The 24,856-nt window shown below is 40.7% G+C and overlaps 2 protein-coding genes across 2 annotated transcripts in view; both read right to left on the bottom strand.

Moving 5' to 3' along the window:
- Nucleotides 1-23,682, bottom strand: part of LOC118241743 (scavenger receptor cysteine-rich type 1 protein M130-like) — a 63,612-nt gene extending 39,930 nt beyond the window's left edge. The window contains exons 1-9 of the mRNA XM_081723251.1: nt 23,572-23,682; nt 21,849-22,157; nt 20,855-21,163; nt 20,405-20,719; nt 19,970-20,302; nt 19,378-19,707; nt 14,152-14,457; nt 13,958-14,029; nt 13,072-13,386 (exon numbers count right to left, since the gene is read on the bottom strand). Of these exons, the coding sequence (XP_081579377.1) occupies nt 13,072-13,386; nt 13,958-14,029; nt 14,152-14,457; nt 19,378-19,707; nt 19,970-20,302; nt 20,405-20,719; nt 20,855-21,163; nt 21,849-22,157; nt 23,572-23,629 (2,347 nt within the window). The 5' untranslated portion in view covers nt 23,630-23,682. The remainder of the gene's footprint in view (nt 1-13,071; nt 13,387-13,957; nt 14,030-14,151; nt 14,458-19,377; nt 19,708-19,969; nt 20,303-20,404; nt 20,720-20,854; nt 21,164-21,848; nt 22,158-23,571) is intronic.
- On the bottom strand, nt 3,322-12,859 carry LOC118241665 (uncharacterized). Its single transcript, XM_081723087.1, has 14 exons — nt 12,808-12,859; nt 12,558-12,710; nt 12,341-12,439; nt 11,030-11,092; nt 10,742-10,804; nt 10,413-10,475; nt 5,601-5,663; nt 5,116-5,181; nt 4,935-5,012; nt 4,548-4,610; nt 4,397-4,447; nt 4,224-4,277; nt 4,035-4,097; nt 3,322-3,437 (listed from the first exon to the last, which is right to left on the bottom strand). Exons 1-14 carry the CDS (start codon nt 12,857-12,859, stop codon nt 3,322-3,324), a joined length of 1,047 nt encoding a protein of 348 aa, XP_081579213.1.
- Nucleotides 23,683-24,856: the final 1,174 nt, after the last annotated feature.

The following is a 24,856-nucleotide window of genomic DNA, read 5'->3' as shown; positions in this document are numbered from 1 at the left end:
GCTTGAAATACCTTGCTTCAAGTTTCATATTTTCTGTCCTGGCTCCAAAATGGTGGAATGAACTCCCATTTGCTGTCCGGACAGCAGAGTCCCTTGCAGTCTTCAAACACAAACTGAAGACCCATCTATTTGCAGAATATTTAAAGGACAACTGACACTGCTCCCATATTGACTGACTAATTTAGTGCTTATTGTAGGGTATTGTTTATGTTTAACAAACTCTAGTACTTATTGTTTATTGCACTTATCATTGTTTAAGATAGACCTTATGTATTTTGCACTGTAGGTATCAGCATTGATCCCCATTTTCTACAGTATTCTAGTTAATTGGTATGTTGGACTCAAACCTACTGTACTAGGATATTCTGAGTAAATGACAAAACAAAAAATACAAAACAGAAAAAAGAATAAAACATAAGCATAGGAGGAACAGGATAATAGGGTGAGGGCGAGACTTAGGCAACAAAATATACACACACACACACACACTAAAGAAAGAATAACTGAGAACCACAATGATAAATACAACTATGAGCACAAAGACTTGGACAAGTGGGGATAACAGAACCGGACTAAGTAAGATAAACAAACAATATTCACGACGAAGATACAGGTAACAGAACTAAAGAAGGAAAGCAACAGACAGCGAGGGTAACTAAACATAGAGCGTGGGTGATGAACGAGTAGCGAGATAAAACAGGAGATAACTAAACAAATATGAGTGAGGACAAATGAGATCTAACTAAAGACAGACAGAGGAGCGAGGAGCTAGTACAAACAGGATCTTACTCGAAACACAACGAGAACTAACCAGAAACCATGAAAGACAACCATACCAAAACAAAGAGAGAAAGCTACAATGACCGACAACCAAGAGATGTAGGAACGGGGTTTACATGGGACTACAATCAGGGACAAACTAGAAACAGCTGGACACAAAGGGGAGGAGATACGGAACCACGGAGACGAAAACTGGAAAACTCAGATGTGACTATGTTGCCATGGAAATGAGGAAACTGTTTGATTGATAATTGCACCATAAATTCAAGGAACATAAACACACCTTGAGTTGACATGGTAGATGCCATCATTCTCATCATGAGTGTGACACCACCACCACAAAGGAAGTTACACTAAAGGGCATGTTAATGACATCAACATTTGAGGAAACAGTTCAAACTAATAACTGGTACTACAATACTTTCCCCACTGTTTTTAGTGAAAAAGCTGATTTCAAGGTATTTTAGTTTCCTCTCAATATATGACTCAAAAAACGGACTTTATGCTATGAAAAATCACAAAACTGATCTTACATCAGGTCTGTTCAGGTCAGAGAGAGGGAAATATGGCAATTGGCTTCTGCCCTCAAATCTGAACATTTCAGTGTCAATACTTCTATAGATGTACCCACAGTTTACAGAATATGAGTAATGGGCCAACCAACTCAGGTGACAACCAACCCTGATCTCCTCTATGCAGATAAATTAGAAAAAATGACGTGCTTGTAATGAGTCAAAAATACTTTTGAGAGAAAAAAATTTTTTTTATACTTTTTCAGTATTACCCTACATGATTATAAACACATTGAAGTAATAATCTTTCCGCAACAATCATGCATAATTTGTCTATACAATAACAAACAAACAAAAAGGTTAGGAGGTGGGTCAAACATCTCCGTATTGAAACACAGCTCACTGCAACACCAAAAGACTTTCTGCTGCCAAAAATATTCATTCAGTTCTTGGAGGAAACTAATATGATGACTGGACTACCTAATGCCAATCGCTAAGCTCTTCCACTTCATACAGTGTAGCATGTCTTTGGTTGCCTTTAATTACCCTTAATATTAGCCAAAACCCTAGAATATATGTTATGATAAATGAAGTCAGTTATTAATTCTTTACATTTTGATTAAATACTGTCACGGAGCCCCCACTAGTCACCTGGTACGGCCCACCGCGTGCAGTGGCGCTTAATCGTCTTGTTTGTAGGCACGCCTCTGTACTGAGCACGCGCCTGCACGTGGTTAGTCTGCTAATGTCTGCGTGCACTTACACCGCTGTGGGACGCTGCTTCGCTGGCGGTTATTGATCACGTTCACGATGGTCATGTTGTCTGTGTTAATGTTCACATCGGTAATGTTAGTCGTTGTGTGTTCATGTTCACCGTTTACGTTATATGTGAGTGCCGTTGTGTTTTCGTATGTTAATTAATAAATGTCTCCGAGGAGGGAGACTGTACGTCCTGCACTTGCCCTGCGGCACTCGGGTGTTACAAATACTCAGTGGTACATGTAGGTTTTATGGCTCCATTTTATTTATGTTTGTGAAATTCATAATAGAAATTTGAATTTAATCTCAGCTAAATACCATAAATGTAAGAGTGTTGTATGTGTGACACTACCAATGCTTTTGACACCTAAAATAACTAATTATAGTGGAACAATAAGTTAATAGTACATTGTCCTTAGCTTTCACTCATAAACAATTTATCATTAGTATAACTATAAAATAAATCTATGTAGCCCTACTACACTTATAAATTAATTATAAAAACGATTATATTACTCATTTCATTTTAGGATATATAATAAGCTTTCCATATGTGATTTCTCCTTTTCTATTTGTTTTGAAAAAAAAAAAAGACGGATATTTGAATCGCATCATGTAACTTTTGTGCCATTAACAAAACTCTCCCTTTTATCTTAAACTCAGAAACTGCATAGCTCACCGAATTCTGAAATGTGTGAAGGTGTAGATGAAGGAAAAAAAAAGTAGGATTTCATAAAATACTACAAAATATCACAGAGGTTGTAAAATTCATTTTTAGAAATGGTACTGAATGCCTTTAAGGTGTAATTTCCTCGCTAAAATATTTTTAAAACATTAAATGTTTCATTTTATGTGTATTTATATGATGCGACTCCTAAGTAGTACAGATTAAAAAGGAATAGGGAGCCTTTTCCAATAAACATTAGTTTTATTTAGGCTATTTGTTTATTTGTTAATTTACTAGGCTGCTAAGATGTTGAGAATTGAAAATGGAAGTTTAGGCCTCTAATAGTATTCAGAATGATTAAATGTGGAGATCTTGCAAAAGATGACGTGTTTATTTCAATAGAAGAACAAGTGAGATACATGAGATAAAGCTTTTCAGCTTTGATTATGTACTACATATTACCATTTTTAAAAATGTTGAGAAACAATTGGTGACGCTTGGCTGCGAAAGAAACTTTGGTATTTTTATACCTGGGTGTGATTCCAGCTGAAAGCTGAAATAAACAATGTATAAAATGTTACATATTGTGAAAAATGCTAGAAATCATTTTTTGAGTTTGAAGAAGTTCAAATGTAATTTCCTGAGGAAAGGCACTTGGTATGGTCTCTTCGTCATGTGATTCATCTCTTTCTGAGGCTCCTCCTTCATGTCCTTATAGTCTAAAAAGAGTACATTGAAATCTTTCTTTTTAAAATCTTAAAATAGCTTAAAATATTTTATTTTTGTATTAAACATATTAAATCAGCTTGTTAAATGTTAATGAGTGAGTAAAACAGAAATTGCTTCAGTGTTTATCCAAGAAATATAATATATGAAGATGTACAAATACTGTGCCTTAAATAAAATATCTTAAGAATAAAATGTAGCCTATTATCATTTATGACATTCAGATCTGTTTTAGTTTTAAGCCTTTGCATGATTCAAGGTACCAGACACATCATTTGTAGATCACACTTAGACAGACGCAGCATTTGTAGGACCCGACTAGACAGATGTAGATGGCACTGAACTCCAGTACTGTTTCAATCGTCTCCACTTGTATAAATATTAGTACATTTGTTATATAAGTGAAGGGAGACTGTAGTTGATATATAAATAGGAGCCCTCTGTCATGCATCAACATGATTACATTTCCATCTCATGTCATCACTAATGTGACCATGTTTTCACTGTGCTGCCTGTGTTCTTGATTTGACACACCGACTCCACCATACAGGTGGAATGTAGTGGAGGACACAACAAGGGAAGCCGCTCACCATTTACACCTCCTACGTCCTGTCCAGCAGTGATGATGTCATCACTGTTCTCTGGTGTGTCCACTACACCAACATGCAAAGATCAATTATGATGTTAAAATATAACGACTATATATAATGTTTTATAATATAAATATATATTTACAGCATTACAGTCTATACATTTAAAAAAAAAAAAAAAAAACTTACTTTCTGTAAAATTTGGGTTTGTTGCAGCATCATTACAGTCTTCTGGTGTGGCCACTATACCAACAGGAGAAGACATATTATACTGATATCAATAAAATATGTTTTACATTACAACCTATTGTTCTGATTCAGTGCTTGCATTTGACATAAATGGCCTTGTATTAAAATCTTACTTGCTGTAATGTTTGGGTTTGGTCCAGTGGTAAAAACATCATCATAATTCTCTGTAGAGGAGATATAGAGGAAAATACCAGTACATTAGCATTTATTTTATTAACTGCTTTTATGTATGAGGCTACAATCTTGTAACAATACTAGTCATACCTCTCACAACAGCAGCGTTCTGATCATCAGTAATGACATCATCATAATTCTCAGATACGTCCTCTACACCAAAACACAGATGTACCGAGACACACAGATGTTACTGAGCTGGCAGCTCTTAAAACATAGAAAAGCTCCATAAAAGTAGCACAAGCATCATTCATTTACAGATTATTTAATGATTCTCTTCTTTTTTATTGATTTATTTCTTTGGTTATTTATTAATTTTTATTTTATTTGTGATCTCAGTTTTTAATGATGATTGAATATAAAAGTGCTCCCCATACAAATTCAGACTTGTATTCACACCAAACAAATGAACAGTTATGGGTTTGTAGTAAGAATGTTTGTTCTGTCTGACAGACAATCCCCAATACAGAACCACACCTGCTACAATATCAGGGCTGGGTCCAGCAGTGATGACATCATCGTAGTTCTCTGGTATGTCCTGTCTTTCTATGTCACCTAAGTTCAATAAAAGCAGACTGTCTTTAAAACAGTCCAGCCATCTTTTCATAGTTTGGTTTAAGGAAGTAGAATCACATGATCAGTTAATAAAGGAACTCACTTATGAGGTCACCGATGGTGGTGACATCATCGTAATACTCAGGCTGGTCCACAGTCACAGACTTTTCTGGAAAAAATTGATGACTTTGTTTTTTACACAACTTAAAACAAACTGCTGTAATGAGAATGATGTACAAACAGTCATTCTGTGATAGGTCTTTTGTAAACTACTGCATGTGACTCTGGTTAAAATATGGGGGAAGCACTTCTGCAAAACATCTTCTGATCTACAGATGAATAAAATGTTAAACAGTGCAGTAAATCAGACTCTGAGACAGAGAAGCTCTCATTTATCTAACAAAGAGGAACACACACTACCAGATAGGCTCATATGAGACAAAGTGGAAATCTAAAAGAACAAATAAATATTTCATGCTAGGTAAAATTTTACATTTTCTCTAACCATTCATGGCAGAATATTATAAATAAAGTTCTGCTAGGTGAGTTTTAATAATACATTTGACACACATGTGGCGGCCCTGTTACCTAAAACAAACTCCTGATCCACATCCTCATATTCTGAATGCTGGGCTTCAGAAAGGACACTTCCTGTTAGAGGCGAAGAACAGTCATGTGACAGGTACAGAACACCAAATCAACCAACTGACTCATGTGATCATAATGATCTGGGCTGGTTACAGGAAGATAGAAATAATAACACTGCAGCCAGTAGAAAGCAATCTAAGACACCACACACCAGCAGATACATACAGTGACAAGTGTGCAAATGTGCATACACACACACACACACACACACACATACTTATTCTCTCCTCCATTCTCTCCTTTTCTCCTCCTGTCCCTCACACACAACTATGCATGCATTACACACACACACAAAATAGAAATTTGGGGACACTGCTTTCCAGGGTGTACAGAGATGTACAGAGTGTATAGAATTAAATTATAAGCTGCTACTTAAAATATTATAAAATGAAAATACTTTTTTTTAGTAAATAGCACTGAACGTCTTGAAGGGGTAAATTCCTCGCTCACGGCACATTACTTACTGTTTCTCAGCGCTAAAAGATGAAATCATGTACAATGAAACTACCCATCAACAATGAAATATTTTAACTGGTTGCATACATTAGGCTACACTGTAGGTAGCTATAACAGACAGGCATGTTAACATGAAATTATGATTTGTGCTCAGGTAAATTGACAGTTGAAACCACTTCTGAAGCAGGTGAGAACCTGGCCAGCAGGAGCCATCTCTACTCTTCAGAACTGTTTTGAGCAGATGACTTGGATCACATTCAAGGAGGCTGCTACTGACGGTAACACTGTTAACCTGGAGGAGTATACAGCATCAGTGACTGGCTACATCAGCAAGTGCATTGATGATGTTACTGTCTCCAAGACCATCATCACACACCCCAACCAGAAGCCATGGATGACTGCTGAGGGGCGCATGCTACTGAGGACCCATGACTCAGACTTCAGAGCAGGTGACAGAGAGGCTCTCAGAAAAGCGAGAGCCAAACTATCACGTGCAATCAAGGAAGCAAAGCATGCACACGCACAGAGGATCCATGGACACTTCAAAGACATTGGTGACACACGGCGCATGTGGGAGAGCATTTAGGCCATTACTAACTACAGAAAAACATCACCTTCCTGTGACAGTGATGCCACCCTCCAAGATGCACTGAATGATTTCTATGCACGGTTTGAAGCACAGAACAACGTTGCAGTGGAAAAGTCCATCCCTCTACAAAATGGCCAGGTGCTGTGCCTGACTGCGGCTGATGTGAGGCATACTCTGCGTGGAGTTAACCCACGGAAAGCTGCTGGACCAGACAACATCCCGGGTCGTGTGCTCAGAGAATGTGCTGACCAGCTTGCAGATGTCCTGACAGACATTTTCAATATCTCTCTGAGCTGCACCATTGTCCCAGCGTGCTTCAAGACTACCACCATCATCCCCGTGCCTAAGAAGCCCACGGTGTCATGTCTCAATGGCTACCGTCCCGTCGCACTCACATCCATCATCATGAAGTGCTTCAAGAGACTCGTCATGAGACACATCAAGACCCAGCTTCCCCCTTCTCTGGACCCCCTGCACTTCGCATAGCGCTCTAACCGCTCTACAGATGATGCCATCTCCACCACACTCACACATCTGGATAATAAGGGCACCTATGTAAGAATGCTGTTCATAGGTTCTCAGATCAGCATTCAACATCTTTGTTCCTCAGCATCCGATTGGAAAGTTGACAGGGCTTGAACACTTCCCTCTGCAACTGGATCCTGGATTTCTTGACTGGTAGACCTCAGTCAGTCTGGATTGGGAGCAACACTTCCAACACCACCACATTGAGTACTGGTGCTCCCCAGGGCAGCGTACTCAGCCCTCTGCTGTTCACACTGCTGACTCATGACTGTGCAGCAATGCACAGTTCGAATCATATCATCAAGTTCACTGATGACATGACTGTGGTGGGTCTCATCAACAAGGACGATGAGTCAACATACAGAGAGGAGGTGCGAGATCTGGTGAGCTGGTGTAAGGTCAACAACCTGTATCTAAATGTTGACGAGACAAAAGAAATGGTTGTTGACTTCAAGAGAACAAGGCGAGATCACTCCCCGATTGCCATCAACAGCTCCTCAGTGGAGATCATCAAGAACATCAAGTTCCTTGGTGTTCACTTAGCGGAGAACCTCACCTGGGCCCTGAACACCAAAGAGAGCCCAGCAAGAGAGCCCAGCAATGTCTTTACTTCCTTTGGAAGCTGAGGAAAGCCCATCTCCCATCACCCATCCTCTCTACCTTCTATAGAGGTACTATAGAGAGCATCCTAAGCAGCTGCATCAATACCTGGTTTTAGGACTGCACCGCCTTTGACCGCAAGACCCTCCAGAGAATAGTGAGAACAGCTGAGAAGATCACTGGGGTCTCTTTTCCCTCCATCACAGACATCTACACAACACGCTGTATCCGAAAAGCCACCAACATTGTGAAAGACCCCACACACCCCTCACATGAACTGTTCACCCTTTTGCCATCTGGAAGAAGGTACCGCAGCATCCAGTCCCGCACCTCCAGACTGTGCAACATCTTCTTCCCAGAAGCCATTAGACTCCTGAACTCTGGCTAACTCCAATTCCAGTTCAGATTCCAAAAATAGGCACTTTTATACACGAACACATACACACATGCTTATACACAGTCACACACATACATACATACATACATACATATCCATACACACACTCACACATTGTTTTGCATCGGACTAGTGCTGAAGTTGAACTTCACACAAAAAATATGCACTCCTGTTGCAGCCTTGCACATTATCCTACTTGCTGCTAGAGTACTGTACTAAACCAGCACTGTACTCTGAACTGTTCTCACTGCTACCGGTGACTGCTATGTTCAGTATAGCATGTCACTGACTCCTATGCACAACTCACTTTACATAATCTCAGTACTGTGTACTGGACTAAATAATTGCACTCTCTATTACTTTTGTATTTTTGTATTGGTCCTGTATTTTATTGTTTATTTATTGTTTGACATTTTTACACTGCATTGGATTGTTTGCACTTGTGTAGCGTGTTGTCTGTTGCACTGTTGTTTTGTGTTGCACCATGGTCTTGGAGGAACATTGTCTCGTTTTTGCTGTGTACGTGTATATAGCTGAAATGACAATAAAGTCTCTCTGAAATTTTCTATTTTTATATATAATTTTTCAAAACTTTAAATGTGTTATTGCAGGTGTATTCTTATGAGGTGACTGCTAAATAGCACAGACCAAGATAAGTAGGGAACGTTTTACGACAAGCATTACTTTTATTTCGGCTATTTGCTATTTACTAGCTTGCTAAGAATCTTGAGAATTACAGAAAATGTAAGTTTAGACCTCTAATGGCACATACAAAATGTTTTCAGAACGAGTAAATGTGAAATCTTGTATAACATAACATGTGTCTCGAACTAGATGTGGTTCGCAGATGTGAAAACAAACCACCTCGGGACAAGACTGAGACGATAATCTAAAAACAGAACAAGTCGTAATACCGCAGAGAGAGAGAGAGAGAGAGAGAGAGAAACGCTCGGTAAACACATACACGGCATGATAATACTTCGCAAAGAAGACAGGGAAATGGACAGGTGTAAATAGACAGAACTAATGAGAAACATCTGAGAATAATCAGTAATCCAGGGACGCAGAGCAGATGAGTATTTGATGTTTGGTGGAAATAGAAATAGTGACAGGAGAGGTGGCAACAGGTGAATGCTGGGAGTCGGAGTTCGGACTAGGGAGCGTGACAACATGTTTATTTCAATAGAATTACAAGTGAGATGCATGAGATAAGGCATGTCAGCTTTGATTGTACTATCATTTTTAAAAATGTGAAAATAATTGGTGACACTTGGCTGCAAAAGTAACTTTAGAAGGTATTTTTACCCCTAGGTGTGAAAAAACACAGTTGAAAGCTGAAATAAACTTTATAAATGTTACATATTGTGATAAAATGTTACAAATTATTTTTTGAGTTTGAAGTTCAAATGTAATTTTCTGAGGAAAGGCACTTGGTGTGGTCTCTCCGTCACATGAATCATCTCTTTCTAAGACTCCTCCTTCATGTCCTCATAGTCTGTAAAAAGAGAACACTGAATGTTTTTTAAATAAATTTTAATTTTTTTATTTACACATATTAAAACTGCTTGCAAAATGTTAATGAATGAATGAATGAATTGATTAATCTATTTATTTATTTATGGATTAAAAGAGAAATTGTCTGTGTTTATCTAATCACCACCACTGTGCTCAGAAAATGCATGACATGCTACAGTGATGTCAGCATTAATTTAAATTGATGATTCCCAAGAAATATAATATATGAAGATGTACAAATACTGTGCCTCGAATGAAATATCTTAAGAATAAAATGTAGTCTATTGTCATTTATGACAACCAGCTCTGTTTTATTTTTAAGCATCTGCATGATTCAAGGTACCAGACACATCATTTGTAGCTCACACTTAGACAGACGCAGCATTTGTAGGACACTATTAGACAGATGTAGATGGCACTGAACTCCAGTACTGTCTCAATCGTCTCCACTTGTATAAATATTGGTGCACTTGTTATATAAGTGAAGGGAGATTGTAGTTGATATATAAATAGGAGCCCTCTGTCATGCATCATTATTATTACATTTCCATGTCATGTCATCACTAATGTGACCATGTTTTCACTGTGCTGCCTGTGTTCTTGATTTGACACACTGACTCCACCATACAGGTGGAATGTAGTGGAGGACACAACAAGGGAAGCCACTCACCATTTACACCTCCTACGTCCTGTCCAGCAGTGATGATGTCATCACTGTTCTCTGGTGTGTCCACTACACCAACAGGCAAAGATCAGTTATGATGTTAAAATATAATGAAACCCATATATTTACAGCATTACAGTTTCTACATTTAAAAAAAATATTTACTTTCTGTAACATTTTGTTCCAGCATCATTACAGTCTTCTGGTGTAGCCACTATACCAACAGGACAAGACATATGATACTGATATCAATAAAATATGTGTTACATTACACAACCTAATGTGCTGATTCAGTGCTTCCATTTGACATAAATGGCCTTGTATTAAAATCTTACTTGCTGTAATGTTTGGGTTTAGTCCAGTGGTAATAACATCATCATAGTTCTCTGTCATCTCCTCTGTTATAGAGGAGATATAGAGGAAAATACCAGCACATTAGCATTACATTAGCATGTACATGTGCTATGTAAAATTTTACATTTTCTGTAATCATTCATGACAGAATATTATAACTAAGGTTCAGCTAAGTGAGTTTTAATAATAAATGATTTTATTTCTTATCCATCAGTGTAATGTTTCTAAATGAGATCCAATTTGACACACACATGCAGTGGCCCTGTTACCTGAGACAAACTCCTGATCCACATCCTCATATCCTGAATGCTGGGATTCAGAAAGGACACTTCCTGTTAGAGGAGAGCAGAACAGTCAAGTGACAGGTACAGAACACCAAATCAAGCACAAACTGTCTCATGTGGTCATAATCAACTGGGTTGGATACAAGAAGATGGAAATAATAACACTGCAGCCAGTAGAGGGCAGCCTAAGACCCCACACCAGAAGACACACACACACACACACACACACACACACACACACACACACACAGTTTCTCTCACTTACACACTCTCTCCCTCCCTCTGCTCTCTCTCTCTCTCTCTCTCTCTCGCTCTCTCTCTCTCTCTCTCTCTCTCTCTCTCTCTCTCTCTCTCTCTCTCTCTTTCTCTCTACACACACCTGCTGCTCTGTGGTTTTCTCATCCTGTACCTAAACTAAAGGTGTACAGGAATAATATAGTTGAGCTTCCCCTGCTTAATAGATGATTATCAGCAGAATTACCACACTCCTCACATGCAGCCAAAGACACATTTACTCTAATTCACATTCAACGCTCTTTTCACCCACTGGCTCCTATTATTTTACATTATTTTATTACTATTTGTGCAGCTCAGAAAATTCCAAAGCATCTGGAATAACAAACACACAATCTCTCTCTCATTTGTCCAAATGCTTTTATTACCATTTTAGTCCCACTATTTCTCAAACACAACTAAGCTCACATGCACGCACGCACGCACGCACGCGCACACACGCACACACACACACACACACACACACACACACACAATGTTCTCTTTATCTCTCTCTCTCTCTCTCTCTCTCTCTCATTATTTTATAGGTAACGTCGCGAGGCAGAGGCAGGATGTGAAAACTGTGATAACAGGACACAAATGTAACAAGATGTCAAATGCCAACAAAAGACATACTTAAAACAGGACCTTAAATACGCACACTATCAAGAAAGATAATGACAGACAGGTGTGACATAACTGGTTAATGAGGTCGGTGCATGGTGATGAAGACACACACACACACACATACACACACACAAATACACACATACACACACACACACACACACACACACACACACACACAGACTTGTGGAGCATTTCATATATAATTATATAATTGTCTTATTATTTGCGCTGCATAATAAATTACAAATAATTTTGGTAATTAAATATTGTTTTGATCACTGGGCATGCATTCAGATGTGATTGGTTATTTAATTATTTGGAAGAAACCTCTCAATTATAATATAAATATAATTCAGTAAGCCTCATTTTGAAGACTCCACAAACATCACCCACCCCTTCGAGTGGAGACATGGGTTCTTTTATTGATGTATCTGCGGTTGATCTCCTCATAGACTGCCTCAGGCAGAGTCTTACGCCTCCTCTTAGAGATCACTGGATGGAGACAGACAGAAACATGGTGTCACTACAGAAGACAGACAGACTCAAGGACTAATGATGTTCAGAGAATGTCCAGAAACTGGACTGTAGATGATGTGTGAATGTGTCCCACCTCTCCTGAGCACTCTGTTCTGGTAAACCAGCCCAGAGAGAAGCACTAAGGCCAGGAAGAGCAGCACTCCCAGTACCAGCAGAACCACTGTAGGGGTGGTGCACAGAACAGCTGCTGATTCAGTTTGTAGAGGACTGGATGTCTTCTGAACATCTGGAAAGAAAAAATACAAAAAAACAACAACTCTGAAGAACAAGGAATAATGTTTCCACAGTCACTTATGAAAATGACTAAGAGACAAAGAGTGAACCTGTAATGGTGGAGGTGCTTGTGATTGTTCTGGGTATAGTAGGAGGAGACATATAAGGGTCTGTCAATATAAAAGCAGAACAACCAGACATTCAAAATACATGTTCACGTTCTCCAGGAATTTGGACAGAAATTAAGCACTAATTGATTTAACTCTCATTAGCCAAAATGACAATGAAAATAACCTTTTTGCAGATTATTATCAGGCGGAGAAAATATTTTTGCATGGAACTTGAAACCCCAGAATCAAGCAAAATCCTCTGACCTGCACAGGTGACTCCAGCATCCTCTTTGTGGGAGCAGTCAGTGTGGTTCTTCAGAGAATAACTGCAGTCCCACAGGTGAATCTCATCCCCTCTGCACTTCACTCTGTTCAGCCAGATCACCCCTTCACCAGCACCAAAGGCAGCACTGCCATCAGCCCTCAGTGCCTTCCCACAGCCCAGCTGTCTGCAGACCACCTCAGCATCCCTGATGTCCCACTGATCATCACAGATGGAGCCCCACGCAGCGTTATGATAAACCTCCAGCCTCCCAGAGCAACTTCTCTCTGCTCCCCTCAGCCTGAGAGGCAGGTGATCTACCTCACACATACACACACACACACACACACACACACACACACACACACACACACACACACACACACACACACACACACACACACACAAACATAAAACATTAGGAGCCAAAGCTGCACTGACAACTTTAGCTATAATGATGGATTTGTACTGTCATTTGAACATGTCTGATTCAGAGTCTATTACTGATCATGATGAGGAGAGGATTGACACTTGTAGCATTTGTGAATAATATATACCCAACCATATATACCCAACCCAATATGTACATATATACCCAACCATATACATTGTACATTGTGTATATAATCATGATATACATATATTGTACATACATTGTTAATATATTTTGTACATACATAGAATATATATATTTATCTTGCATATATATATTTTTTTCTATGCACCCCTGTTTTCTTTTCCTCAGTTTAGACAGAGCACTCTCCACCATTTCACTGCGAGTTATACTGTGTATGACTATGTATGTGACGAATAAACCAAACTTGAACTTGAACTTGAATAATGCTCTCCTGAGTCAAATGTGGACCTTCTTTGTGTGAGAGTCCTTACTGGAGCACTGGCTCTGGGAGGAAGAGGAGGAGCATTTCACATGACTTTGCTGCACACTATCATTTCTCTCTCCTGTGTGTAGAACAAAATAGAGATTGGACTTCCAAGAGCAACAAATCTATACAGCTGTTATATGGTCGTCACCATATAAAAGTACATAAAACCAGTACAAACTGGAGAGAGAATCTGCTTACCTGAACAGGTAATGTGAGCCACCTCATTGTGATTTTCACAACTGTTCTGCCCCCAGGGTTCAGATGGGCAGTGCCACAGAGTGGAGTCATGTTTCCTACATTTCACCTGATCCAGCCAGTTAGGAGATGATTCCACTCTTGCTCTGGATTGGGACTCACTGCCTGTTCTTCCACAGTTCAGCTCTCGACAGACCAAACTTGCTGTTTCTTCACTCATCCCATTCACACACACATTCCCCCAGGTTCCATTGTAGAACACTTCCAGATTCCCTTTACAACCCTCACTGAGTCTCATATCTTTGAATTCTGGTGAGGTGAGAGAAAGATGAAAACTATTAAATGAATGAATGAACACTGTTGTCATTGCATATAGTACAATGAAATCCTGCACTGTACTCTCAACATGAACCACGTTAAAAGATACGCGACAGCACAAATAAACAAAAACATAATCAATTATAGCAGCAGACAGCAGTAAGTTGCAAGTGTAAATAAAAAGTACAGTAATGTGCAACTTAGGTGCATGTGCAAGGGTCCGAGAGAAGTGTGTCACAGTGTCTAGACGGGTGGGTCTGTACAGATGAAGTGATGGAGTTCACAGCTTTGGGTATAAAGCTGTTCCTTTTTCTACTGGTCTGAGTTTTTATTGATGGAAATCTCCATCCAAAAGGCAGGTAACAAATAGTCTGTGGTCTTGGTGCCGCAGGCCATCTTCTGGAGGTGGCCAGCATACGCTGAGTTCAGGTCGGGGAGCGGGTATCCCGCAATTCCACGATCCTGAGTTCAGGTCGGAAAGTGGGCATCCTGCTATTGTCACCACCTGGGCCAAGTCCTTCCTGTCTTGTGCTGTACAGCTGGCATACCATACAGTCATAGAGACAGAGAAAACTTTCAAATGGTGCTTCTATAGACGTTTGGAGGAGAGTCCAGCCTGCTTGAGCCTCCTCAGGAGAAAGCGCTTTTACTGGACCTTCGTCACCAAGTGGGATGTGTTCAATGCCAATGTAAGGCTGGCCGTAATGTGGAGTCCCAGGTACTTTTATGTTGTCCACACACTCCATTCTATGAATAATGGAGCATGCCCTGTTCTTCTGGTTGTTCTGTAACACACAATGAACTCTTTGGTCTTGGTAGTGTTCAGTACTAGATTGTTGCTTGAGGAACATCTGGCTATGTAATGGATCTCCTCTCTGTGGTGAGTCTCATTATTCTTTATGAGACCTATTACTGTGGTGTCATCTGTGAACTTCACAATAGTGTTGGAAGCAGGGATGGGGGTGCAGTCGTATGAAAAGGAAGAAGAGGATCAGGCTAAGTACACATTCCTACAGTGCACCTGTATTTAGGAGGAGCAGAGATGATGCATAGTCCCCTATTCTCACCACCATATGTTAGGAGATTCTAGGTGAGACAGGGCTGTGTGGAGCACTATGGCATCATCTGTGGAACAATTCCCCCCTACAGGCAGATAAGTGAGAGGTTGAAAATAGCCAGAAATGATCATTTAATGCTTGTTCAGGGAGTCAGGTAGTGCTCAATCATCTGCTGGTCAGGATCTAGCTGCATTTGTACTCTGTAATAATTGTAATGCCTCTACAGATGAGAGGTTTGTAGGTAGGGGTCCATTCTAGCACAATGTGTTCAGACATGCTGAGCTGCGCGGATGCTGCAGCTTTGTAAACCCCCGTGATGTTAGTGTAGATTTGGTCCAGTATATTATTGCCTCTGGTTGGGAAATTGACATTCTTAAAGCTGGTCTGTGTGGTTTAGCATGTAGCTTAGCATGTAGGTCTCCTCTTTTGTCCCTCCTTTACTTCCGATCCCTCCTCAGCCTCCTCCTCCACCACTGTGGGTGTTATGAATGCACACACACACGAGAGAGAGGATCCAGTTGCTAGAGGTTTTATTGAAGAAACGGGGCAGGTTAGAGGAGTCAGGTGGGTACTCGTAGTCAGGTGGATCTGAGGTCAAAAACGTGGGGCAGAATCAACAGACAACCAGGGGTCATGGAGGAGACGAGGTCTGAAACACAGGCAGGATACGGAAACCAGGAAGACAAACACGTATATGGAAGGCTCGGTATGCAACATGGGAATGGCAATACTTCACAAAGAGAGTGTGAGGGAGGGGAGCTTAAATAGGGGGAGTAATGAGGAGAATAGTTATCAGGTGTGTAATTAGTACTCTGGCAAACAAACCAAATATATCAGTGAGGGGGGGGAGTGTGGTTCCAGGTGTTCATAACAGTGGGATAGCTTCACTGGAATAAAATCCAGTATTAGGTGCATAAAGTTGACATCATCTACCGATATCCAAAAGTTCAAACAGGAATAATGCCTCGAGTGTCCAAACAGACAGAAAAAACACTCAGAGAGTACCCAGTTGCTGCATTTTCCCTTAGCAATTACTCATTCGATAACAACTACTGTTCCCTCAAAATTGATATTTAACAGGGGTATCACTAGAAATGATGTAGCAAGTGACTCAGTAAAATGTTCCCATGACCCAGTATAATCATATGGGTAAAAAGTCAAAAAGCCTTAATGCTTTCTGCCCGGATTGCTGAGCAGATCTAGCTACACAACCAAAGCATTAACGCCACACAAATTAACTACAGGTACTACATTTCCCATAATGAGCCAGCATAGTTCCAAACACTTGAGCAGCTAAAGCTTTCACTCAGAGCCAGTGTCAAGTAAATGCAAGTTAGCCATGTAGAACATCATGGTAATGTATACATTTTAAGGCTAGCCACTTATAACCATAGCTATGTAGTAACACAACACAATAACACAATGTAATATTTATACAATTTCAATATACTGGGACATGTTCCGACACAGCACTAACGATGTCAGCAAGTTTACGGAGGTAGTAGTAGGGTTTATTGGGAAATTGGTGGACGATACGATTCCAAAAGCCACCATCAAGAAGTTTCCCAACCAGAAGCCCTGGGTGGACAAAACCATGAAATCTCGCACTGCTGCCTACAACGCGGGTATCATCAGCAAGAACATGCACGAGTACAAGTCTGCGGCATACGGAGTGCGCAGGGCCGTGAGGGAGGCGAAGCAGCGCTACGGGAGGAAACTAGAGACGCAGTTCCAGCAGAGTGGCTCTAGATCCCTGTGGCAGGGACTATGGATGATCACGGACTACAGGAGCCCACCCTCCGGACTGATGAGTGCGGATGAGTCTCTGGCGAACGAGCTAAACACATTCTTCACTCGCTTCGATGCTACATCTAGCATCGCTAATGCTAACAACGCTAATGGTACTATTGGCACAGCCAACGGCGCATACGCAGAGCCCACCATAGAACAGCGCCCTCTCATCATCACGGAGAGTGTTTAAAAGAGTGAATACCAGGAAGGCGGTAGGACCAGACAGTATCTGCGGGAGAGTCCTCAAAGCCTGTGCAGACCAGCTAGCCCCGGTATTCACCGACATCTTCAATCTTTCCCTGAGGCTCGGTACCGTCCCAACCAGCTTCAATCGCCCCTGTCCCAAAGAAACCTCGACCCTCTGGCCTCAATGACTACCGCCTTATTGCCCTCACATCAGTCGTGATGAAGTGCTTTGAAAAGCTAGTCAGAGACTTCATGACCTCTTCAACGCCAGCCTCCATGGACCCACTGCGGTTTGCATACTGCCACAACCGCTCCACTGATGATGCAATTGCACATCTGCTCCACACCACACTGACCCACCTGGACAAAGGGAGGGGTAATTATGTTAAAATGCTGTTTGTCGACTACAGTTCAGCATTTAACACTATCATCCCCTCCCTACTCACTACTAAGTTGGAGGATCTAGGACTGCATACATCCCTGTGCGAATGGACCTCCAACTTCCTAACAGACAGACCACAATCAGTATGGGTAGGCAACTGCACCTCATCCACCCTCACCCTCAGCACTGGAGCTCCTTAGGGTTGTGTCCTAAGCCCCCTGCTCTACTCACTGTACACCTACGACTGCGCAGCCACTTCCAGCTCCACCATCACTGTCAAGTTCGCTGACGATACCATCGATATGGGCCTGATCTTGGAGAACAATGAGAGGGCCTACCTGGAGGAGATTAAACACCTGGAAAACTGGTGCCAGGGAAATAATCTCCTCCTAAACGTCAGCAAGACAAAGCAGCTGATTGTGGACTGCAGCAAGAAGCAGGAGTGGCACTACCAACCTTTGAGGATCAATGGAACCATAGTGGAGAGAATAGACAGTTTCAGGTACCTTGGAGTTCACATCTCGCAGGACCTGTCCTAGTCCCGCCATACCAACTCCCTGGCTAAGAAGGCTCGTCAGCGTCTTTACCGCCTCAGAGACTTCAGACTGCCCTCCAAGGTACTGCGGAACTTCTACACCTGCACTATTGAGAGCATCCTCATGAGGAACATCACAGTCTGGTTTGGGAACAGCACCAGGCAGGACAGACAAGCACTCCAGAGGGTGGTGCGTTCAGCAGAGCGCATCACTCATACGGAACTTCCTGACCTGCAGACCATCTATTACAAGCGGTGCCAGACCAAGGCCAGGAGGACTGTGAAGGATGCCACCCATCTTCTCTCTGTTGAGGTCAGGGAAGCGCTTTCGCTCCCTGAAGACCAATACAGAGAGACTGAAGAGGAGCTTCTTCCCACAGGTCATTCGGGCCCTGAATCAGGGCAACTGATAAATTGTGGGGACCATGTGACTGTAAATCTGTAAATTTGTAAGCTGGAATTGTATATTGTGTACATACACATATATCCATATATACATTGTACATTGTGTATATATACATAAATTGTATGTACATTGGTATATATTTTTTGTGTATATATATATTTCCTTATGCACCCCTGTTTCTTTCCTCAGTTTGGACAGAGCACTCACAAACCATTTCACTGCGAGTTGTACCGTATGTACGTGACAAATAAACCAAACTTGAAACTTGAATATAGTATCATACTGTAAAGCCATTTACAAATTTAAGTGTATGTGTATGTACCAATATACCATGTTTTTCTTCTTCTTATGTTCATTGTTACAGTGTTATTAGACGTATTTTACTGGAACAAAAACAATTAAATAATTGTCATATTTTATACAAAAATTAATGAAGATAAAAAAATTCATGATTGTGACAAGCCTATTTTTTAGTGATCACTATATTCAGAACTTTAAAAGACAATCAGCCACATCAGGCTGATTGAGAACAGCAGCAGTCAGCACACTTTACCTGAACACACCACTCCTACATCCTCTTTATGTCCACACTCATCTTGTCCACAGAGTTGATACCTGCAGTTCCACATGGACGTCTCGTTCCCATCACACTGCACCTCATTCAGCCATATGGGCCCAGTTCCAGGACCAAACCAGGCTGGTACGTGGGCACTGAGGGCCACTCCACACTGCAGCTGCCTGCACACCACCTGGGCATCCTCAATGTCCCATGAGTCATCACACACTGTCCCCCAAGAGCCGTTGAGGAAAACCTCCATCCTTCCTGCACAGTCTCCCCCAGAACCAACCAGTCTGATAGAGCTGTGGGCTGAGTTAAACACACACACACACACACACACACACACACACACACACACACACACACGCACGCACGCAAATACAGCACACCATGTATACATACACAATCGCACAATTGAATGTCCAAGATAGTTAAGACAGTTTAACCTTTGTAGTTTTGTTAATTGTTTTACCTAAATAATGTTTTACCAAAATAATGACTCCAGATTGTTATTTTTGATAATAAGAGATAAATGTCATAAATCATCACACAATAAGGACACATTTTAGGTCAATGTAACACATACCAGAGCAGGTGATTGACAGCTGTTCCCTGGAGCTGCAGGAAAGGTTGAGGAGGTTTGCACTGCTGCAGTTCCCCAGATGAGCTTCCCTCCCAGAACAATTGAAACCCGTCACACACATGTGGATGTGTTGATCAGGACTGGATGGAGAGGAGCTGGAGAAGTTCAACACAGAACCACAACCCAGCTGTCTGCAGACCACAGAGGCCTCAGACACACTCCGGGAGTCCAGGAGAACTCTCCACCAGTCCTGGATGAAGTAAATCTCCACCTGCCCCTCACACTCCTTCCCTCCAGACAACCGCACTCGCCCCTCATGAAAGGCCTGAGAGGAACCTGAAAGGGAATATAATTAAACATGTAAATTAATAAGCTTATTTTAGCATGCAAAACATCATTAATTTCACTAATGTGGTGAACATGAGTGGAAGAGCTCACCACTGCAGATGACTCCAGCATCCTGTTTATGAGAGCATGCTGTTCGACTCCATGATGAGATGGGACATTCTGACAGGTGTGTCTCGTTCCCATGACAAACAAACACATCAGCCCAGATGTGGCCACTCCCCTCCCCAAACCAGTCCGCCCCCAACACAGCCACAGCACTCCCACACTTCAGCTGCCCACAGAGGACACTGGCAGCTCTCATATCCCAGCTATCACCACAAACTGAGCCCCAGTCACTGAGGTACTGAAGCTCCACTCGACCAGAACAGGAGTCCCAGCCGTTCACCAGATGTGCCGCTGTGTAACCTGAACAAACATCTGACATCTTATGGCAACAACACTGCATTCATATTTAATGTCATTATACACGTATGCAAATGGACAGCAGGCCACATTAAGGGTATGTAAATCACAAGAGATATATAAATATTGATATATAACCTGAACATATTAGTCCCACATCACTGTCATGGGAACAGTGTTTGGGTGAAGATGTTCTTGGACAGGAGTAAATCTCAGATTCGTTGCCTCTACACTGAAGCTCCTTTGGCCACACCTTGCCCTCCCCTCTGCCAAAAGCAGCTGCTCTCAGCACCTTCACAGGAAGCCCACAGCCCCGTTCTCTACACACAACCTCTGCATCCTGCTGGTCAAAGTCATCATCACACACTGTGGTCCAGGTCCCTTTATGAAGTACCTCCACTCTCCCAGAGCACAGGTGAGGACCGTCGGTAAGTCTGGTGTTCTGACCTGTGCATTGAAATTGTTTTAATAATAACTACACTAAACACAGAACAAAACAATGATACACCTTCTAAATTATTTCTGCTAATGACAGAATTAGTAAAAAATTCATAATGAATGAAGGTCTCAACAAACAACATCTGTAACTTGCTGGTCAAAGTCTTTAAACACCTCTTAAAGTCCTGAAACACCTTTACTATCTCAAAGCACCGGTGAGGAGCCTTTGTATAAGTGAACACACATAGACTGAAATACATCATCAAAACATGAGTATTTGAGAGATAATGTCTCGATATTCCTATAGGGTAAATTTACTCTCCCAGAGACCTGGTACAGGTCATTAAAAATTGTTTTAAATTTTACATTTTACAGATATGATTAAATTTACAGATCTGAATTAGAATTGTTTTGTGCCTTCATCAAAACAATGTAAACAATAAAGTTGCTGTGTTGGAAATTCATTTAGATTAGATTTGTAAATATCTAAACAGCAAAATTCAAAAGAATATTTAAATACTTTATATATTATAATATCTATATACCTCAGAGTTAAGATTTTTCCTAACAATAAGTGGACACACCAATTTACTGAGTTTAATATTTAATAGTCAAAAATTTTAAAAGACATACAAGTGCATGTGTACAACCTGGTGTGATGGGTGAGTGAATATTAAGATCAGCTGCAGCTTACCTGAACAGATGACTCCAGCATCTCCAGCATGAGACTCACAGTAGGCATTATTACGACGAATGAAACATTCATTCAGTGTAGACTCTGATCCCTCACAGTCTGAAAACCCCTTCAGTATTGGTCCTGATCCTGGTCCAAAGTGAGCATTACGTACTGCATCTACAGCCTCCCCACAGCTCAGCTCTCTACACACCACTGCAGCATCTGTAATATCCCACCAATGACTACACACTGTTCCCCACTGTCCTTCATGAAGAACCTCCACTCTGCCAGCACAGCGACTACCACCATTCACCAGCCTCACACTGTCTGTTAAAGTAGAGAGAGAGAGAGAGAGAGAGAGAGAGAGAGAGAGAGAGAGAGGAGGAGGAGGATTTAGGGTGGTAGGATCATGGTTGGAATACCAGGAGCAGCATCTAGAGGAAGGAACAATAAAGGTAGCTGATTCTAATTCATCTGCTTAACTTCTGATAAAGAAGAGAAGATGATAACATGAACTTTACTGATTCCCAGAGTAATGTGAGGTATAGCAGAGAAACAAAGAATACACACATTCACACATAAATAAATAAATACATATGTAAAAAATAAATAAATAAATAAATAAATAAATAAATAAATAAAAAATAAATAAATAAAGCATATAACACACAAGTGAAAGAAATACCAGGTAATGACCAGCTAATAATGAACAGAGTATTCACATGTACTGAACTGTACTGGAACATGAGTAACTTAGAACTGCTCTTGAGGAGACACAGATGACCTACTGATAAAAACTCCTGCAGACGTCTGTGTGATGAGATATTACTGTGTGTACACAAACCAGGGAGAAATGGTGGCATCTCCCATTAGCACTGAGAATGTGAAGGAGTGAAGGTCTGAAAGAGGGTTGAAGACGTTCAGTGTTGCTCTCTGTCCTGATGAAGGGGACTGAAGGGGCTCCTGAGCTCTACCAGTGTACTGTGCAGTGGGGGAGGGAGGGAGGAGCTCAGGAACTGAGTGCAGTTTCTCCTCCTCCTCCTCCTCCTCCTCTCTGTCACAGCCTGTGGAGAGTCCAGGCTTCACCCCACTACACACTCCACTTTCTACAACAGCTCATCCAGCCTGTTCAGACTGGTGATCACTACTGTCTCAACTAACTCTGATTCATTACAGAGTTCAGTCACATTTATAGTTTCTTATATAGCAATTTGTTAATCTAACTTTATTTCTATAGCAATTTTCATAAACAGTGGCAATTCTAAGTGCTTCACATAAAATATTAAAATTATAAACAGTAGCAATAATAAACAATTATAAATAATAGATTTAAACATAAATTTCAAATGAAGATCTAACAACTACTGAAAGAAATGTTAAAAATGAAAATGCTAAAAGATTTCAAATTCAACATGTATAGAGCTGAGACAAAATCAAATAAATACAGAATCAATTAAGAATGAAAAATATAAAAGTGCATTTTAATTATGAAAATTAATTTAAACATTTTAAATTAAATTCAAAAGTGCTGTGTACTAATCTGACTTGAAATCTTAAAATTAAAGGGGTTTTGTACAGACTTAAAAGTATCTAGTATCAGGGCTCGTCTAATACTCTGTGTCTACTGGCTCCTTTTAAGAGCTAAACACTGTATCTCCATGATTAGTCTTTAACTTGGGGAGCACTAACTGACTAGTTCCTACTGATCTGAGCATGTTTGTATAATTGAGTGTGTACTTACCAGCAGTAGTGAGTGAGACTGTGGACATCAGAAGAATTAAAGTCAGACAGCTGTCCATCTCCCTCTGCCCTGCACACACTCTGTTCAACTCAGCAGGAAACACAAGCTTCACCTCCACCACCCCAGAGAGACTGAAGGAACTGTGTCCCCTCAGCCCCCTATTGAGAGAGAGAGAGAGAGAGAGAGAGAGAGCAAGCGAGCTCCTCACAGCTGCCAATCACACTCACTGTTACCTTATTAGACAGAGAAGGGGAAATCATCAAACATTCTACAGTGACAAATCAGAGGATGCATGTTTGACTTACTCCATATATATCAAAATAACGTCAGCGTGGATGAACAGAACTCCACCTCCCGTCTATAGAGGCGTCTGACTGAGGAGAGTGTGGTGAGAAAGTCACCAGCATACAGGAGACTGATTTCAGAGAGAGGAAGCACTCAGTGTAGATTCAGCTTTAATGCCACCTGCACACAGCTGATCTAAACACTGATTAATACTGTATCTGACAGACAAACACACAGCTATAATAATAGCCTAAAGTGAGAAAGATGACACTTGGTTTTCAGTTATTTGAAAGGAAGCATATAATGATGAAATTATGACTGCAAAATAGAAAAACAGTAGATAATTTAATAAAGACTTTAGAATATATGTTTTATTACAATTCAATTTAAAAGTTTTAAAAACCTTTATATAGATAATGATAAGATGTGACAAAATCATTTTGCCGTATAACTGTAATGCATATTTCATCCACAAGATGGCAGAAGAGGATTATGAATTTTATAATCACGGCGGTGAAACAGATATTTTATTCTACTGACAGAAAAAAGAGAGAAAAATTCGCCCTCACTAAAAACACATAAAAAGTGTTCTATTCTTCTATACTGGTCAGTTTTTTAAAGTAAACCAAAGAGAAAGAGAACAAGTAATAATGGCACAGAGAGTATTATTGTATTCTAAAAGGATTTTGAATACAGCTCTTTCAAAATGCAACAAAGACTAAATACACACTTTTTTCTATCAGATAAGACTTGTATTTATAACCCAGTCCAGAGTATCTGAAACTTGCACCATTCTGGCTTGTTCCCAAATCACAGACTGTGTGCAGTGTTGGATTCTGGACCAGGCTACACATATGAGAAGACAGTGGCAGAAGGGCTAGGGGGACATTATAGCCTCGACTTTTGTCTCAAGTTATCCAGCTGATTAGAAATTTATGTTCAGTGAAATATACCTTAGAGTTTATGAATCACAACTGATACAAATGCTTTTGTTTGTTTA

This window comes from Electrophorus electricus, chromosome 11 (genome assembly GCF_041902795.1).
Source record: "Electrophorus electricus isolate QZ-2024a chromosome 11, ASM4190279v1, whole genome shotgun sequence".
NCBI lineage: Eukaryota > Metazoa > Chordata > Actinopteri > Gymnotiformes > Gymnotidae > Electrophorus > Electrophorus electricus.
The sequence above is the reverse complement of the archived record's forward strand: the minus strand, read 5'-3'. Positions and strand labels throughout refer to the sequence as shown.

Coding starts and splice junctions, on each gene's coding strand:
- LOC118241665 (XM_081723087.1), bottom strand. CDS start 12,859: ATGTCTCCTCCTACTATACCCAGAACAATCACAAGCACCTCCACCATT. Junction 10,476..10,741: donor AAACCCAAACATTACAGCAA/GTAAGATTTTAA, acceptor CTGTTGGTGTAG/TGGACACACCAGAGAACAGT. Junction 5,013..5,115: donor CACCATCGGTGACCTCATAA/GTGAGTTCCTTT, acceptor TATTGAACTTAG/GTGACATAGAAAGACAGGAC.